The sequence below is a fragment of the Barbus barbus genome, assembly GCF_936440315.1.
Source record: "Barbus barbus genome assembly, chromosome: 42".
NCBI lineage: Eukaryota > Metazoa > Chordata > Actinopteri > Cypriniformes > Cyprinidae > Barbus > Barbus barbus.
Window position 1 is genome coordinate 18,113,002 of NC_136720.1, and position 18,360 is coordinate 18,131,361.

At 39.2% G+C, this 18,360-nt stretch overlaps 1 protein-coding gene across 1 annotated transcript in view; it reads right to left on the reverse strand.

Moving 5' to 3' along the window:
* The window catches only part of LOC306861913 (LIM domain only protein 3), a 40,219-nt gene extending 23,785 nt beyond the window's left edge, over positions 1 to 16,434 (reverse strand). Inside the window, exons 1-2 of the mRNA XM_079404399.1 lie at positions 16,036 to 16,434; positions 11,369 to 11,582 (exon numbers count right to left, since the gene is read on the reverse strand). Of these exons, the coding sequence (XP_079260525.1) occupies positions 11,369 to 11,574 (206 nt within the window). The 5' untranslated portion in view covers positions 11,575 to 11,582; positions 16,036 to 16,434. The remainder of the gene's footprint in view (positions 1 to 11,368; positions 11,583 to 16,035) is intronic.
* Positions 16,435 to 18,360: the final 1,926 nt, after the last annotated feature.

An 18,360-nucleotide genomic window follows, 5' to 3' on the forward strand; every position in this document is an offset into this window, starting at 1 on the left:
TGCAGTGTAACTGTCGTTGAGCGGAGTTGACTGCCTTGTGGAGGTCCATAGAGCTTTCATATAGGCGAAGACAGCAAGGTATTCCAGAGTGGGAGAGGGTAACACATACAGAGCCCTAAAGCTAACATTTCAGAGAAGGTCCAAGGTTAAAGTTGGTGCTATGGTGCTTTGTTCTGTTTTGTTTTTAAACTTGCATGTGAGAGAGACAGCAGTTGATGTTCAAGTTGGGTACTGAGAGGCATTGTGTTCTCTGCAAACTTATCACTGTAAAAAGGAATGATGCCTTCAGTCTAAAAGTGTAAGCATAGTGGACAGGTCTGGAGAGAGGGAACTTGCTTGGACCAGGGACCCACAAAGCTGTAGTAAATAATTGGATGTTCAGAAAGTGCGAAGGCGAGGAGTGAGAACGCCTTAAACAATAAGTGTGAGATCTTCGATATGCTTCTCAGTCGAACAGCTGGGATTTAAATAAAAGAGCTTGCGGATTTACTGAGTACGTCACTTGCACTTGAGGAGAAAACCGTAAACTGGTGGTGTAGGTTTTATGAGATTGCGATGCAGACCAAATCGGGTTTACACCTAACGGGTTTACACCCTTAGTGTGCGTCTGATCCTACAACAACATTGGCTGTCTTTGTTACTCTGCACAATTCCCCATGAATAGTTTAAAAGCTACCAGGCCATGCAAGGCGATGCTTCAGAGAAGTAGGGTTTATTTTTTCGGCCTCCCTCTCAGGGCAGGAAATCCGTTCCTCTCTTGTTTGCTGGACTGGGACTGTTGTTTTATCACAGGTAAAAGAGGAGTTGGTTTTGGAGGGATTGCACTAGGAGGTTGGAGAATGAGCCGCAAGGTTTTCAAATGGCTGTGTTTTGAGCCAAGATTGCGGATGGCTTCCAAGCGCACAACCCAGAAACAAAAGCCGATCGGTGTCTGCCAAAGCTCTGGGGGCGGCAGAGGAGCTTGCATATCTCGGCGTGTCAAGCGACAAGTCTGGTTATCACACTCTCGCATGCCGGCAGAGAAGAAATGCCAGCCAAAGATGCAGTGGCACCACATCCCCAGCCACAGCTGTGCCAGGCAATGCTGCTTCTTGTAAAAGAACACTGAACTAAACAAATTAAAATTGAATATTAGAAAGACAGTTACACACCATACAGACCTAATAAACTCTTCTAAAAACACACATCTTTTGCTTGCTAATGCTCAGGCAGGCCTCCCTAAAATGATATACTTGATCTTCAAGATTTCCCCTCAACAGCAGATATAATACGTGGGCGATATTCTCCAGCCGCACCTCCGCTTAATCTGTAAATCCGAGTGGATCATGGACATACTAGAAGCAGAGAAGAGCTCAAATGAGGTAATATATGCATGGAAATGACCTATGGCAATCCTCACAAAGAGAGGGCTGAGAAAGGTCAAATAGCCTCCAAACTGTGATCAAGTTTAATTAAATAGACAAAGACGAGCGGTAAATTCCATACGCTCAGCCCAGATTACGGTTTCTCGTTTAGGAGAGCCCAGTCCTGGGTTCTTTCAGGAAGCTCCCGGACCTCTTCCCAGACGGCCTTGCACCATTTTCCCCGTTCCTTTGATGTCAATATAGAACGTTTATTAAGGGCATAAAGGTTAATCTCTAAGGAGCAAGGATATCAAATGGTTGGGAGTGGAGGAAAAAGAAATCCACATAAATGTCTTCTGGAGAAAGTTAAGTTCAGGGTACAGGAGCGATCGTCCCGTTGAGTCCAGTCAGCAGGTGCAGGATTTAATTTTGGCATTAAGCGATGGCTACAGTTTCTGAAAATTAATGTAACGACAAAAGCGCAGGGAAAAATGAAGCACCCATATGGTCGTAATGCCTGTGGAAGTGCTTTCGACAATGAGATGTATCACGACAACTATTTCAGGAAAGTCAGCTCATCAAAAATGAAGCCCCATAAGGTAATAGTTTATTAAAGCCTAATATAACCTTGTTCAACTGCTTCAGGGACTTAAATAGATGGGGTAAAATGAGGGTAAGAATGTATTTAGGTGCAAATGTACTTGTTCATCCGGAGAAAACTTTATGTAAGAATCTTTTTCTTCTACGTAACTACTGTAATAATTGATTGAGGCCTGTCCTGAAAGCTGTGCTTTCTCTGTTTCTATTCTGTTCAAATCTTACAGAACTGTAGGCATATACAAAGAAAAAGCAGAAGAAATCAATACAGCTGAATGTGCAGGTACTGTAAGTAGTGGAAAAACAGTTCCTCCAGCGTTACAATAACAGATAATATCACACTCAGCAGGTAGTTGTGTTTTAAGAGCATGTGTTCCTCAGCTAGCAAGGTGTTTTTCCACAGTCAACATTTTTTTGCTGTAACAGTCCTACACGCTATCACCTGCTACCGTGAATTCGAAATAATGGCTTTCTGCAAACACGTAGTTTTTCAAAGCCATTTGTCTAATGCCTTGTGATCGTCCATCTAGTGCACGACTGTCCGGCCAATTTCACTCTTGGGACAAAGTAAACACGTTAATTTGGCAGGTGCAAGTTGAGATATACAGTAATACAACAACTCTAATAAAAAACTCCAGTGAAGCGAAACCCATTAAAATAAAACCACATTTAGCGGTACAAAGCAATAAATCGAGGCACGCGGTGGACATTTAACTTCAGTGAAAGGGCTCGAGCTTTCGTTGTTTTGCAGGGAAACGGTGGCAGTCCACAGCAATAAATCCACAGGGGTTCCTATTTCTGCTCTGAACCAAATCAAACCCATCTGAAGCCCCTGGGTGGCCCTTTCCGATCAGCAAGCAGGGTCAAAGTTGACATTTAATCTAGCCTTGGCCTCATGGAGTCTATCTACTTGTGGCACAGTTGAAGCCATCCAACATTTTGCTTCCCATAAATCCACAAAACAAATAGGACTTGAAAAAATTCATCCCTCTTTCCCCTCCTTCCTCTCTCAGCTTATTACAAGGTTCCCATACGCAGGCTCAAGAATGCAGCAGTGCCTGGAAAAGGTAGGGCGGATTAGGTCTTTATAGTCCTCTCCCAGATTAGATGGAAATCATAACACAGACCAGTGCGCGGAACTCTGACCCCTCCAAAACCAATTTCATTTGGAGAGATTGGAGTGATGTAGCTGGATGTATGTGGTACAGTGGAGAAAATTAAAGCAGGATTTGTAATGCATTCAAAGTGAGAGTGCACGGGAGAGGAGGTGAGCACAAATAAATTGTTGTCACTACCCTCCCACACACATCTTCGGCGCCCTGTTTCAGTTATAACATTCATTTTAATGGAAACTTGTTGGATTAGAGGTGGTGTAGGGAGATTGGAGGAACACTTATTTGGAATTGCTCTGACCACAGCAATGCAGCTATGCAGAGAATGACAACATCTGCTATTTTAAAAAGAGTGAGTTTCTGCAAAGACAAAAAAACTAGTACAGGTTAATGCACTGTAGCTCACCCATTCATTGGAATTTTTAATATAATTAAAAAATATATATTTTATATATTTATAAATTATATTATAGTAATAAGCATTATATTATATTATATTATATATTGTTAAATGTTGTATAGACACAGTATATTTAAATTAATACATTTAAATGATTTGTTTTCCATGCAACAGAAGTGGATGATGTATTTTGTTATTATATCTATAATAAATATAAATTATATATTGTATTATATATTGTTACATGCTGTATAGACACTACATTTAAATGAATAAATGTTAATTTATTACAGCAGAAGCGGATGATATATATATATATATATATATATATATATATATATATATATATATATATATGTATATATGTTTTTTTTGTTTTTTTACACATAATAATTATAAATAAATATACAAAAATATAAATAAATGCATAAATATAAAAATACTTATATTATATTACATTATATATTGTTAAATGTTGTATAGACAAAATAAATTAATACATATAATTAATTGTTTTCCATGCAACAGAAGATATATTTTATATGTTATTATTTTATATCTACAAAAAAAAAATAATATTATAATTACATTTTGTATTATATAATATATTGTTAAATGTTGTATAGACACAGTGCATTTAAATTTAATAAATTAAAATTTTCCATACTACAGAAGTGGATGATATATATTTTTATATATGATGATAAATATTTCTAAAAAATATTTATATTATAAATTAAACATTTTTTTATACATTTATATTATAATATTATATTATATTATATTATAGTACTACTTAACACTGAGGTAAGAAAATCATGATTTTAAAAACATTTTGTGTGAACTATTCTTTTTTTTGTTTCCGCCACAGAATCAGGTGGGATGAGGGGAGGAGGTGTGTCTTTAGGTGGAGGTGGGAAGGAAGACATTCAAACGCTGCCTTTGCTCTGTCCTATTCTAATAGATAGCTTCGTGCTCTGACAAAAGGTATGCTTAACAGTACCAGGTGGTGACATCTTAATTTTTCACGGCTGGAAACATGGCGATGCCCTACTCCCCAATCGCTCCCATGCATTATTCCTGCCTTAAGCACTCATCCTCTGGGGAAGAGGAGAGGGGGGAGGGGGTATTGTTTTACAAGGCGCCCAGCTGCGGCCTAGTTGCCTTGCCCTGGGTTCTTTTCAAGGAGTTGTCGTGGGTGACCCCCTCAGGCTGACAGTTATTAATAATAACGCGCAGCGGGGAATAGTTCACCTTGTGGCGATGGAGCGGCCGCTGCTGTTTAGAAGCTCGCTGTGCATCCTCCAGAGGCATGAATCATACAGGACGCCATGGGGAACAAATAAAACAAACAGTGGGCAAGTGCGTAAAAAGACGTTGAAATTCTTACTAACTTTCGCAGGTCATTATTGTAGTTGTAGTAGATTTATGGTAGCTTGTGACTGCGTTCTGTTATTTTGTGGATAAGTTTAAAAGCATCCCAATTTTTAAAGCAAATAATACAGCAATAGTTCATCAAAAAGGAATCTGACAGGAACTTTCATGCTTGAGATGGACGTAAAAGCACCAAATCTCAAGTTTTGTTTACTTGTAATTGCATGGAAAAAGGCAACTTGTACATTCTTCTAAATTTCTCCTTATTTTCCACAGATGAAAGAACACCATACAGGATTTTTAGGACCAAACAAACTTACTCTTGAGTGACAACAATAACCTGGCCTGCATGAAAACTGGTCATCACAAGGTTTCAATCGCAGTTTCAAAGACCAAAGCTCAGCAGAAAGGAACAGAAGACGGTGAGGGGCTGTCTAATGAGACGAGGGGGATAAGGAGGTAAAGTGTCCAGAGCCGCAAGACCATTAAAACCTTCACCGGGAAGAAGCCCTTTTGTACACGCTGAGTGCTCTGTTGTAACAAGTGCCGTTGAGACCGAGCGCTATCCACGGCTGAGAGAAACGGCACACCCCGCTGAAACCACACCTCAAGTGCCTGTGATCCCGCAGCACTAAGGGCCACTCCTATATTGGAGCACCTCTCTACAAGGATTTACCTCCTTCAAGTCATCAATATTTCCTCTTTTGAATTCAGAGTTCATAAGGCCGCACAGTCTTGTTGTCTGAAAATGATGGCGGGCTAAACCAAACATTCCAGTAAGTACTGACAGAAGTCTGCAATGTTTTTGACATTAAAAGTTCATGTATAAAACTTTTTTTAAACAACACTTTGCTAATTATTTGTATTTATTATGGATGTTGTGACTAGGCAAAGTACCTATATTATAGATTTTCCCTCAGACATTAATTCAAATTTTAATCAAAAATTTTGATGTTGATTTAAAAAGGTTCATGGAAATGTTATGCATCACCTTCCCACATAATGTAGAATTGTTTTCTTGACTAATTGGGCTGTCTAGATTTTTCAAAGCCATCAACGGATGAACCAGAGATGGAAAAAGTCATGCAAAAACCACAATAAGACTTTAAAACAGGAATATACAATAAATATAAAAAACTAAAATATGTGTTTCACGCCACAAAGGCATAATGAAAAATGACAAAAAATACCAAGTCTTTCATTAGCTTTAAGAAAAAGCCATTATTTTAATAGACAGATTAGGGAAAAAACAATTACAGCACAGGTGCACCCACAGAAAACAGCTTTATGCAGGGTGCAGAGTGTTTTCAAAAGCCGACCTTGCAAACACGTCCCCCAGGGCCTAGAAATTTGTCAGCTAGAGATGGCGCAGGCAACAAAAGTAACGCGGGATGCTCATAAAGAGTCTTAATGTTTTAAAACCAAACAACATGCGTTTGAAGTGTTGTGTAGCATTTTAATCACACTGATATTCAATATCTCAACATGAATGGTAAATTGTTCTTCTTTCAACGGTTTTGTTTTATGTGTGTCATTAAAGGATTTTTATATTAATACAGATCTTTATTCAAAGAGCATATTTCACCTTTGTTTCTTTTTTTTTATTTGCAGTAGATGAGAAACGGTCTTCATGCGGATTGGATTTCAAAACTATATTTAATATATTAACTGAAAAAAAAAGACTTTGCTAAAATGTTAGCTCATTCCAAGCAGTTGTTAGTACTTCACCATCTCAATTTTTAGGTAAATAAAAATTAATATTACCTCAAGGATGACAAGCCATTTCAGTATATTAATTTATCATACTTTGAAATGTGTCATAGCTTTTCAGACATCATCTAAATGTAAATCAAAGCTAACCTTAAAAAGTAGCTATCGAAAAGTAGCTAATTCTAAGCTTCAAAATAAAAAATAAATCAGTGTTTATGGTCAGAGTGCTGTTTATATGGCACAAAAACAACACAGATCTCATTTAAGGATAAACTTGAATAAGGAAATATGTACTAAATACACTTAAAAACACTAATCTATATAAATGAGTCAAAAACGCAATTACTTCAACTAGATATTTCTTTAAAGAAAAATAAACTTTGACCATGAACTGTTAAAACTAACTGATTCACTCAAATAAATCTGAATTTTTCCAGCACTAAACTGATTCATATCAAAGTTGTTATGAGACAGAAGACTGGCTGCTAGTTTGTGTGCATTACAAAAACTTGCAAAGCACCATTTACAGCTCCTTATGTAAAAGTTACTTAAAAAAAACATCAGTATTTTGTCAAGTCCTAAACTACTGTCAAAATAGTCACTTGCCATCACTGATTCTGGCTGTAGAAACACAAAATGAAATGTTAGCAATGCTCTGTTTTAGTGTTCCGTGTTTGCTATAACCGAAATCCTGCTTAATGCCCTTCAGAGACAGAGAGCACTGCACTGTTTGTGAACATCTGCACTGGTCATTAGAACAAGAGATGGCCTCAATCTTTCAGCTAGCTTCAAAACGACTGAGGAAAACACAAGACAAAGTACACCGGGCTGCACTGCACTAGTCCCGCAGGGGAGACCAGCCTAACCTTTAACAGACAACACGGCAGCAACTTTGTTACTTTAGTGTCACGTCAGCTTACAATAAATGCGTTTATATTTGAGAATATTTGCTCTTATCAGCTGAGGGCGTAAACTAGAGCACTGGAGAACTGGAGAACTTCTGAACTAAGAAGTTACACATTTCTGACCTTTTCCAAATTACAAGGAGAGTGTTAGCTAAGGGGGAAAAAAATGAGCATTGCACACCTGCACAGCACCCAAAGCATAGATTAAACTAAAATAGCCGATTGGACACAGTTTGTGTTGAAGTTCACATGCTGCGATTTTTCAAATAATTTGTCTCTGTCTCCTTAGGTGGTGACTCTTTGGACTTCTCCATGGCACAGACCCAAGTATGAAGCTTCTCATGTTTTCAAGGACCATATTAGGCAAACTTCACTTAACATGGTTGCGAAAAGCAGTGATTGCATCCAAGGTATGCTGTTTTTTCTTTTATAGTGTGTAAGCCACCTGCAGTTTTTAATACAGCTACTTTATCTTAACACCATCCTTTCGTTCAAACTGCGCATCCTGAAATCATCATTTTATCAAGCAAGTAGGTAATTATAACTTTATCTGTAAGTGTGCGACCGAAATGAATCACAAAACCAATTCCGTTGAGCTCAATTTGTCAAAGTTCCTGACTTCAAAGATTACACACATGTTGTTGACCTACAGATAAACATATGGCACATCCATAAATGCATACAATCTACAGCGTGACTCCAGATGCAAATACTGTACAAAAAAGTGAAAGATACATTTTTATGGTTCATTTCCAAAAGTTTACACAGCCCAAGGTAGACGGATACCACAAAGTGGTTCCTGAATGAGGGGCAAAAGGGAGACAAAATACAAGTTATTACAACCAAACCATGCTTTACTTGTTGGTTATCTTTCACCGATAGCCAGCTTTCCATAACGGTAATAAATCCAGTCATGTTGACTGCTATGTGAGTTTGCTTGCATTTACAATCTTAGTAAAACTACTGTAGAGGAAAATTGAAGTTGGATTAAAAAAAAAAATGAATGAATAGATAGATAAATAAATAAGCGGTCACCCTGTGCTGTCTTTAAAATGGATGCCTGAAATTTACAGTTTTCCATTAACTGATGCCTAACAGCTTCCCTCTCCCTGCTTGCATGCTGGGCTTTCCTGTCTGTAACTACTTTCTGACAGGGCTCATTTTTGCCCGTTTCTCAACTTAAATGTGTCCGTCGCTTTTTTGTCTGCTGCTTTTAACTTTATCGCTCCCTGCTATGAAATGTAACTGCATCGGCATAAACATTGGCACGCCGGTTATTACCTTTATCATCAATAGAGATGTCTGCACGGTATCAAAAGAATCATTTGTTGTTGATACGACAGGCCAATACTATTTACCCATACTTTGAGAGCAATACGAGCATCGTGCTTTCCATCAATAATTACCTTCTCGATGCTTTGAATATGAAGCGAATGATATCCTTTCCCCAGACCAAAACGATTTCTGCCTCTCCCTTCGACTACAAAAAACCCCACATCATATTTGATAATATGTACTAAGGGAGACAGGTCCGGGAAGGCATAAATCTTTTTTTTTCCTTATTTAATTTGTTTTTGTGTATGTTGCGATAGGGATTATTATTTCTCAGCTGGTGGGATCACATCGCTCATGGTTGTAGACCCCTGAAGAAATCTATTAACCCTGGTTATGTCAGCCTTAATAACATGCCACACTGCTAAACAGGACTGGATTGATTCTGTGCCGACGTGGGGGTGGGGAATCTTGTATAATAAATCCAAGCATAATTTACTCAGAATAAGAACGGGCGAAATAGAACACAGAACAAAGAGGAAGGGATTAAGTCTATCTCTTATCTCGCCGGCACTAACTTAAGAAAATAAATAAGGAAACGATCCAATCGAGAGGAGTGCGTCTGAGCACTTTGTAGGATTGCCAATTGATTGGCTCGTCAATGGAGGCTGCTTTTCTTTTGTTGTGTTGCAGATGTGATTTGAGGAACTGGGACCATGCCACGCTCACCCTAATTTGCTGCTGGTGAGGAGACGTCGAGCTGGAGGCACGGGAAGACCTCTCATGTGATGGCTAGAATCGAATCAATTCAGTCACCTTGAACTTTGAAGATGAAAGAATCACATGGGCACAGTTGGCCTCTCTCTTCCCTCACTAGCAGTTGTAAAATTATAAAAAGAGATATTCCATGCACAAGAACCTTATCAGTCGCATCTGGTACAAACCGACACAGTACCACAAAGACAGATCTACACGTCTCCTAATGACACTGTTGTTTGAGGCACAAACTTGTAAGCGTCGTTGTGAATGAAGATGCAGTTTAGCAGGGCACAGTCAATGAGGCTTACTGCGAGATGGTAATCTCAGCCTGCCTCTGGCCCTCTGGCGATGCTTTACAGTCGCGTTTCCCCAAAGCCTGCTTGTGTACTGCGCCTAATGGAGACTCTCTCATCGCCCATGCCAAAATTAAATGAACTGTGCCATTTCAAAGCGCCTCCTGCCTACTGTAGCTTCTAGCACTCTCACAAAGCCGTGACTCCCTGGAGCGTCCCGTTGAGCATTTATATCATTTCATATACATACGTTGCACACATGTGTACGTGGGTTTATTAACACGACTGTGTAACTACTAGGTAGAGATACTTGACAAAAAGTTGCATGATACATGTTATGATATAATTATATATAATTTTTTAAAATATCGTAACATTGCTAACTATTGATTTCACTGCATTAATCCTTAAAGTTTGGAGATTCAGAGAATATCCTAGTGACATGATTGTCTTATGTTAAGTTTGTGCATTAGTGACATCATATGCGTAGTGTAAACAAGCAGTAGTGATGCCAATGTAAGATGAAAAATAGATAACTACATTACATATTACACATTACATACACATTTAAATTACATATTAGTAATTATTTTTATATTTCATATAACATATTAATATTTACTTATTATTATTTAATTAGATATGAAAAATAATTTATAATAATTAAATAATATATATATTGGTTGTTTGCGTTTAGCCAATCAAACCTCTTCTGGCAGTCCATGAAACACAAGCTTTAAATTTTTTAGGTTTCAATTTGATAGTCATTAATTCTGGAGGATGTTTTTTTGCAGAATATCATCATTTTCTGGTCACTCTGAGAAAAAACAAAACAGATATATGAATATAGGATGTGCCATTATTTTATATCTTTAAATCTAATTGAAATGTATTTGATTGCATCAAAAGTTAATTGCATATCATGTTTTTTCTCCATATCCTACAATCCTACAAGAAAGTAGCTTATGCACTCTTTTGTTTTTACTCATTAAGAGAAAACAAGAAGTTGTTGAACTAAGAGGTTGAGGCATATTTTTAGGGGTGACCAGATGACAGATATTGGAGTCTATATTTGTCCGTATGCTGAAAATCCATACTTGCTTTAAAAGTGATGCATGCTGGGCACACAGATAGAAAAGCGAGAAATTGAGTGGTTGGGTTTTCTAAGGAAACCCTTCCATCAGTGGACAAAGGTAAGCTGATTGAACAAGAACCAGGGTGGTCTCTTGCTAAACAATGCCCCTATATCAAGCCTCAGTGTGTTGATTGGATCCAACAAGTGAATCCATTGAAAACTCACAGAAATGGCAGCAGTTTATAGGCTCATAAAGATCCCCTTTGAGCTCCTTTTCTATTATGAAGAGCAAAGGATATCTAACAGCATGGGAGAACTCTGGGCGTTAAGGGCAGCCATTAAAGCCAGTGTTAACAGCAATATGGCTTTTTGTGGCACTTGCTTTGTTTGGGATTTGATGCAAGGCCCTTAGAGAGTTCTCTTTTGAATGTGGTACAGATTCAGCTGTTTTCAGTGACATCTTGTAATTTGCAATCTGTAGTGTATAGAGTGTATGTTACGACACAAATAACAAGTTTTTCCTCTTACCTTAGGTAGTCCCTCCGACAGAGGATGAGGTTGGCTTTGGTGTACAGCGTGGAGCCCACCTCGCCGAGTCGGCAGTCGCAGCAGGCACACTTGAGGCAGTCTTCGTGCCAGTACTTGTCCAAGGCCTTCAGCAGGTAGCGGTCCTTGATTTTCCGGTTGCAGCCGGCACAGCCCTTTGGCTTGGTGTCCGGCTGGACGGAGAGCATTTGTATACCTGCGAAGACAGGCGACAAGGGGCGACACGAAGGTGAGAACATGGTTCCTGGTGACTTTTGAGAGTCAGTCATGTGCTGTGTTTTTCAGTCAAAAGATGAACACACACTTTTTGGTCAACAATAACAAGAAGCCAATATAGCTAACATTCTCCTCTTCCCCCTGCTTTAGGGGAGGGGCCAAAGCTTGCCCCCAGAGCAGGCATTGTGTAGCCCTTTACAGGGCGTGAAAGGGCTTTGTTTGGTAGAGAGGGAACAATGTGGGCTCATGCTGAAGGCCTGTAATTAGTATTCTCCTTCCATACAGAGGAGAGTAAGCTGTACCCCGTTCCCCCCTACGCCACTGCTCCGGCCCCTCTTTTTTTGTCCCGGCCCAAAAAGTTTTTGTCCTACATTTTTACAAGTACGTCTGATTCTGCCCCGTGGTCCTGGCACTGAGACAGTCCACATTTCTCACCTTGTGCAGGAAAAGCTGTCAGAGCCATAGATTCCACCTAATGTATATGCTGCTCTTGGAGGGGGGTGAGAGCGCAAGCAGTGAGAAATTGCGAACTTTGAGTGAGAGGGTCACCGAGAGATTTCTCAGCTGTGGTAAATTGAGTGTCTCTGTCTGAATTGAGGACCTCCCTCGGGATAGTTATAATGCACTCGTCGCCGCGATGCGTTGTCCAGGCAATCTCGCTGAAATACATTCATAGAGGAATATGAGATTAAAAACCCTTTTTTGGACTGCATGAATCTGTCTTGACAAGAAAAGTTTGTGAAACATTTGGTACAACATTTAGGAAATTTGTGGCAAAATTCTGACACTATTACTCACCATTATGTCATTAGAAACTTGTTTCATTGTATTGATCAAATGCAATGAAACTGAATTGAGACTTTTGCGTTCTACAGGAGAAAGAAAGTCATACATGTATCGGAACAACACGAGGGTGAGCAAATGATGTTGGAATTTATTTTTGGGTGCGCTATCCCTTTAAAGATTCGTGCATGTCAACACATCTGGAGGCCATTAAGACTCTGCCCTACCTAACAGATAGAGAGAGTTTGCCGCTTTCTTTTTTTTAATATGTGGCCTTGATGATAATTACTTTCAAAAATTATTTGCCAAAAGCGTGGCAGTTGGCCCTCACATAAAATAAACAAGACAGTGCTCCAATTAGTAAGACTGAGGACAGGTGTGAAATTGTTTCAATTCAACTGAGCATTACAATGCAGGGAAAGGAACAGCAGGTAGCCGATCCCTCTAGGGTCATAATTATAGCCTAGAGCAAATATCTGATGCAGTACCATAGGCTTAGACTGTGAACAACTTCTTTCTGCTGTAGGACCATGCTCGTTAAGATGTAGGAACATTCAATGAAGACGAGGCGAGGGATAATGATGATTCCTTCGACCTCGCTGGCATTTTTTATGATGCTTTATTTTGAGTTTATTCAAAGGAGAGGGCTTGATGAGGGGAAAACAGCAAGGAAGCACATCAGACAGGTAGCACCGCCACATTGTTTGTCCCATTCTGTTTAAGCTGCTGAGTTTTTAATTGGCTAGATTGGATTGTAAGAGCAGCACACGGCTGATTTCCTCTGCTATGCGTCCTTGTTCTGTCCCACTCATCCGCACCGTCCCAGATCGCCTGGTTAACACAACAAAGTCAACGCCTCTCATTACCAAGCCAAAGAAGTTAGAGTTTCGACTCCCCTTGGTCTGCAATCACGGTTAGTCCTAAATGAATCGATTGTGGCACAAACTAACTAGCCCTTCTATTCACAGGTTTGGATTCCCAATTCTGTTTTTTTTTTTCTAATGGGAGTGTAGGATGTTCATGCCCTCATCAAATTTTCCTATATCAAACTTTGAACAAAAGATTCATCTAAAATGTTGACATCGGGCCTGGGTAGCCATTTTAACAAATACAGAAACCGAGTGATTTTGATAACGATTTTCTACAGATGCAGAACACTCTATTGAACAACTCTGACAGTGTTTTCTGCACTTCTGTTCTTTGAAGCATGATCACTTTAATCCGATTCCTGAACGCATGACTCTTAGCTGGTTCTTTTCAGTCATTCGGAATTATACAGCCAGACCAGTATAGTTCGATTGCATAAAGAATGACTCTTATGAGCCGGTTCTTTTAGTGAATCAAAAACATACAGTACTATAGTCCGAATCCCGAGCCAATGACTCGTATGAATCGGTTCTTTTTAGTGAATCAAATACATGCAGCCTGAACAATGTAACACGAGTCCTGAACTAATGACTCTTTTGAGCCGGTTCTTTTTAGCGATTCAAACATACTTTTGTACCAGTCGGAGCTGTTACTGAATTAATCTGACACTTGATTGAACCGCAAAATGACTTTTGTCATATTCGACTCTAAATAAACCAAGAACTGTCACTGTATTATGTTGTACTTAACTGACTGAATGGCATGAAATGAGCACTTTAAGATACATATTATGAGTCAGTAGGCATATTTTATTAAATAAATCAATGCTTAATGAATTAGGTCACCACATTTCTGTTGAACATTTTCACTTATATAAATAGGACCAATTATCAGACTGCATCTAAGCCGCCTCTGAAGTCTATGACAACGTCAATCTAAACATCTTTTAGAAGAACTGAATTAAATTTATGTCTTGTTTTGTTAGGCTATATCGGTGCTGATGAAATCTAAAATTATCTCATGGTTTGCCAATAGATTGCTGACAGCAGTAAATGCAACACCAATCGCAGTTTCTCCCGAGATATTTCCTCCTCGAGAGTACTAAAAGAATCATTAATGGAACCGTTACGGAACCGAAATCATTACGCGCGATCGAATTCGCAACCAGAATCGTTAAATTCTAATCCTTACAGGCCTGGGACATATGTGTCTTTTTTTGTCTTTCCTCGCTCACTCAGATCTTTCATTATGTCCCGTTCGCATAGTGATACGATGCTCTTTGTGCGCTTCACTTGGCAAACACCGGGCGCAAAGTACCAATTTGATTTCACATCACAGCTGCGCGAGCCGGAGATGCTGACATTTCACCCTCTTATCAGTTTAATTACTGTTGCCATGGCAGCCTAGTGCACTGAAAAGGCCAATAAGATTTGCAGCTTGCAAAACGACAAAAACCGTTAACACGTAAGAAACGGTGATACACAACGGCACATCATATTAAACGTTATTCACAATTGTCTAAGCAAACCTCACACGGGGGAAATGAGGAAAATGCGTCGCTTCGGTAAAATGCAGCTGTATGAGGTTTGGCAAAACTGCCGCTGTATGCATAGAAATATCCCAAGTACCCAGTCACACATTTAAACACATCACACTCGCGTTGATAGGATGCAAAACGTAGCTCTTACCGAAACTTTTCTCCCTTTTCTGCATTGGTTGACCCGCTTCGGCTCCCAGAAACACCATGCAACAAGACGAGGCGCGAGCCAAAGATGCGCGTAAAGTGAGCAGCTGTATGCGCGCGAGGGTGCTTCGCTTTTGTTACAAGTAACAATCCACCTCGCTCCGCCAGAAAAGAGTGAAAACGACGAAAACACCAATCAACAAAACACGGGAGGGAGAGAGAAAGAAAGAGCGAGCCGCTATCGCTCAGCGCCACACGCTGTTAAGACTCCGTTTGTCACAACAGTGCTCGACTATGAAATTAGATCGACCAGCAGCCGTGGCGAGGCAAGTGGCGGCGAACAAATGACAGCGGATGACAAAGGCATATGCTTTACCCCTTCGCGCTCGCCGTAATCTTATAATCCTATCGTGCCTCTCGCTATTCGCCTATTTCAGTGCGCGTACAGTAAAAGGCACCAAGTTGGATGTATACAAAAGACAACACACAGGAACTCGCATATACTAAAACGCAATCACATTTGGTCAAGCATTTACGAAGTTATGCATGCCATATTTTTAGACTATAAACACGAATGCTATATTACCAGCACCTTCTACAATCTCTTTCAAGCTTTGAAAACTGTTCTTAATTGCCTTGTTTTTGAATGCACATACTTTAATGCAAGTAAAGTGTATATATTATCATACATGCACATTCACTATTTGCAATGTTGTTTAAGTGCCCTCTTATTGTGTTAATAGCTGTCCAGCTATTGTTTGTAATTGACATCAGTCGTTATTTACTGCCGTGCACGCAGCTCGGGTGTTTGTTATGCGTTGCTATGTAGCCTAGTTTCCTAAAGTAACAACATTTTGTTTTTGTCCATTGTTCTACAGTGTGTAGAAATGACAACCTGACTTTGCACGATCAGTTTATCTGAAATAATTTGAATCACATACACAAATTATGCGTCTACGTGAGGCATGCAAGTATGAATTTTGTATTAAACATCAAAGACTACTAAAAGCATTAAGCAATTAGTTTCGCAGTGCATTTAGGACCAAAATAATTAGAGCAAATCCGTTCGAAAAAGACAATTAAAGCACAACTCACTCACCTTCTTGACCAAGTTATGCAGAAGGTTATATTAGGATAGAGCACCGACTCCAACTCAATATTCCTCGGAGCAAAAGTTTACGAATCTGACATTGCACCGCGGATAAGAGTGATCTTCAGGTTGAAAATAATGAGGTCCACATGGATCATCAACGAGTAGTAGTTCGCACCAAAAGCTACAGGTGTTCTTGTCATGTATTGAGTATTCTGAGAAAGCTCACAACAACTTGCCCATCAGTGAGTGAGGAACGAGGAATAGTGAAGGCTAGCTTTATTATCTTCAAACCCAATCCCTCACCAGTGAGACATTACACGAGGAGGAAAAGGTCATTCGGTTATTTCCGACAGCCGGAGTAACGGAGCGCGCGCTCGCTTACACAAACTTAATGCTCACCTCTCTGAGACGCGCGCGCAAACATGCTATGAGCTCTGTACTACACGTTTAGATTCGCTCTCTCTCTCTCTTTGTTTTAGCAGCTAGGCAACAATTTCGTGGTGCTACTTAGTGTTTTATAGCAGAACCGGTCTGATTCATAAAACGCACACAATTACCTATATGCATACATTTGTCTGTCATTTTGGTGACAGGTGTTTGTGCGCTTGCATCTGTTTGAATCGTAATTATGTTAGTACTTCTGAATGCAGGCAAATACACTGAAAAATACAGATTCCAATTAGAACAAAAAAGGCTTTCACACCCTGATGCCTTATATAAGAAGCTTAAGTTTCTCAAATAACGTTTTTAATCTTAAAGACATCTATATAATGACGCTTTAGCAGAGCCAGAAGCCCATATGCTGATATGGAGAACATATAATTTAATAAAAAATAAATAAATAAACTTTTTAATCTCTCAAAAAAGCATGTAAATAACTTAAGAATCCTATATAACAAAAATGGTACTTGAACATGACAAAAAAAATATTTTGCTGATCATAAGGTGCTGCAATAAATCACTAAGGAACATTTCATTTTTAGAGTGTAAGTAAATGCAGACTGCATTACAGCATATATGCACTTGCTTAAGTACAGCACCTGTGAGCACATCAGGTGCAGATCAGTTTTTAAATCCAGGAATATTTTGGTCTACACACCTAATTCATTCAATATTAGGTGATTAATTTAGTAACACTTCAGACTATGTTGGTTCAGAGCAGCTTTAAATGTTTTAGAATCATTGATATAATCTAAAACAATTTGGCTCAAACAGCAAACCATAAATGTGTTTATTTTTAACTCATATTACACTGGGTATCATTTAGCATTAACTATATCGTTAGGCACTTAAAAAAATCAAGTGTGTACTTTACACACACACATTATGCACTATTTAGTTTTATACCTAAATCTTTCCAGGAAACCCCTGAAACCATTTAAGTGCCCTCAATGTACTTCTAGTTGGGAATCACAAAAAGTGGAAACATAACAATAAAGAGAAGAGCTGTAAAAAGCATGTCTTGCAGACTGTGTCATCTTGTAATCACACATTTAAAAATACCCTTTTTAATAAAAAAAATGACTTATGCATAAACCTACAGTATCTAGCACTAGTGTGTGATCTCTTGTTTGAAAGCATTATAGTTAGTGGTTTGTCTTCAATCGTTTAGGCCTAAATTAAGTCGTATTACCCCAGGACACACAATAATCATTTTCCATTATTGATCATAAACTTTCACGCTTCATGTATGTGCTCGCTCTGCACCTGCAAAATCAAAGTCCATGAATATCCAGACAAAACTGTGCGTGTCTGTGAGAGAGAGTAAAAAATTTTACTGTTTTCAGTTTTTTTTTTCTAGGCTCTGTTTCTAAAGCTATTCCTCGTCCATTGGTTACACCTGTTCACTCTAATTAGCACTGCTTGATGCCCATGTTGCCGAGGTAGGATGAATCACAGGCCTTCAGTGCCCCCCCCCACACACACACACATACACACAGAGAGAGAGAGAAAAGGAAACATAATCACACATTGTATTTATTTTCTGTCATGGCCCAAAAGTAGTAATTGTATCGTCAGCCCAGTTTGGAAGTGACTAAACCAAGAATGTGGAGACGGAGAACTGATGGTAACAGATTTGGGTAGTGGTAAAATAGTGGCCCCATGCCAATCACTCTCTGCCTAAAATACAGCAGTAATGAGATGGGTCATAAAATGCTCCTCGCTTCCATTATGAGTGATGAGATGCATTAAAGCTGACAGGGTATTACCTGCCAGTAATTAGGTTTTGTCATGGATTGAATTATTTCAAAGCGGGCTATCTTGGTAATCATGCAATTTGCGGGGGAGACGCTTTAAGCTGAGTAAAAGGGAGCAGGAGAGAGAGAGTAG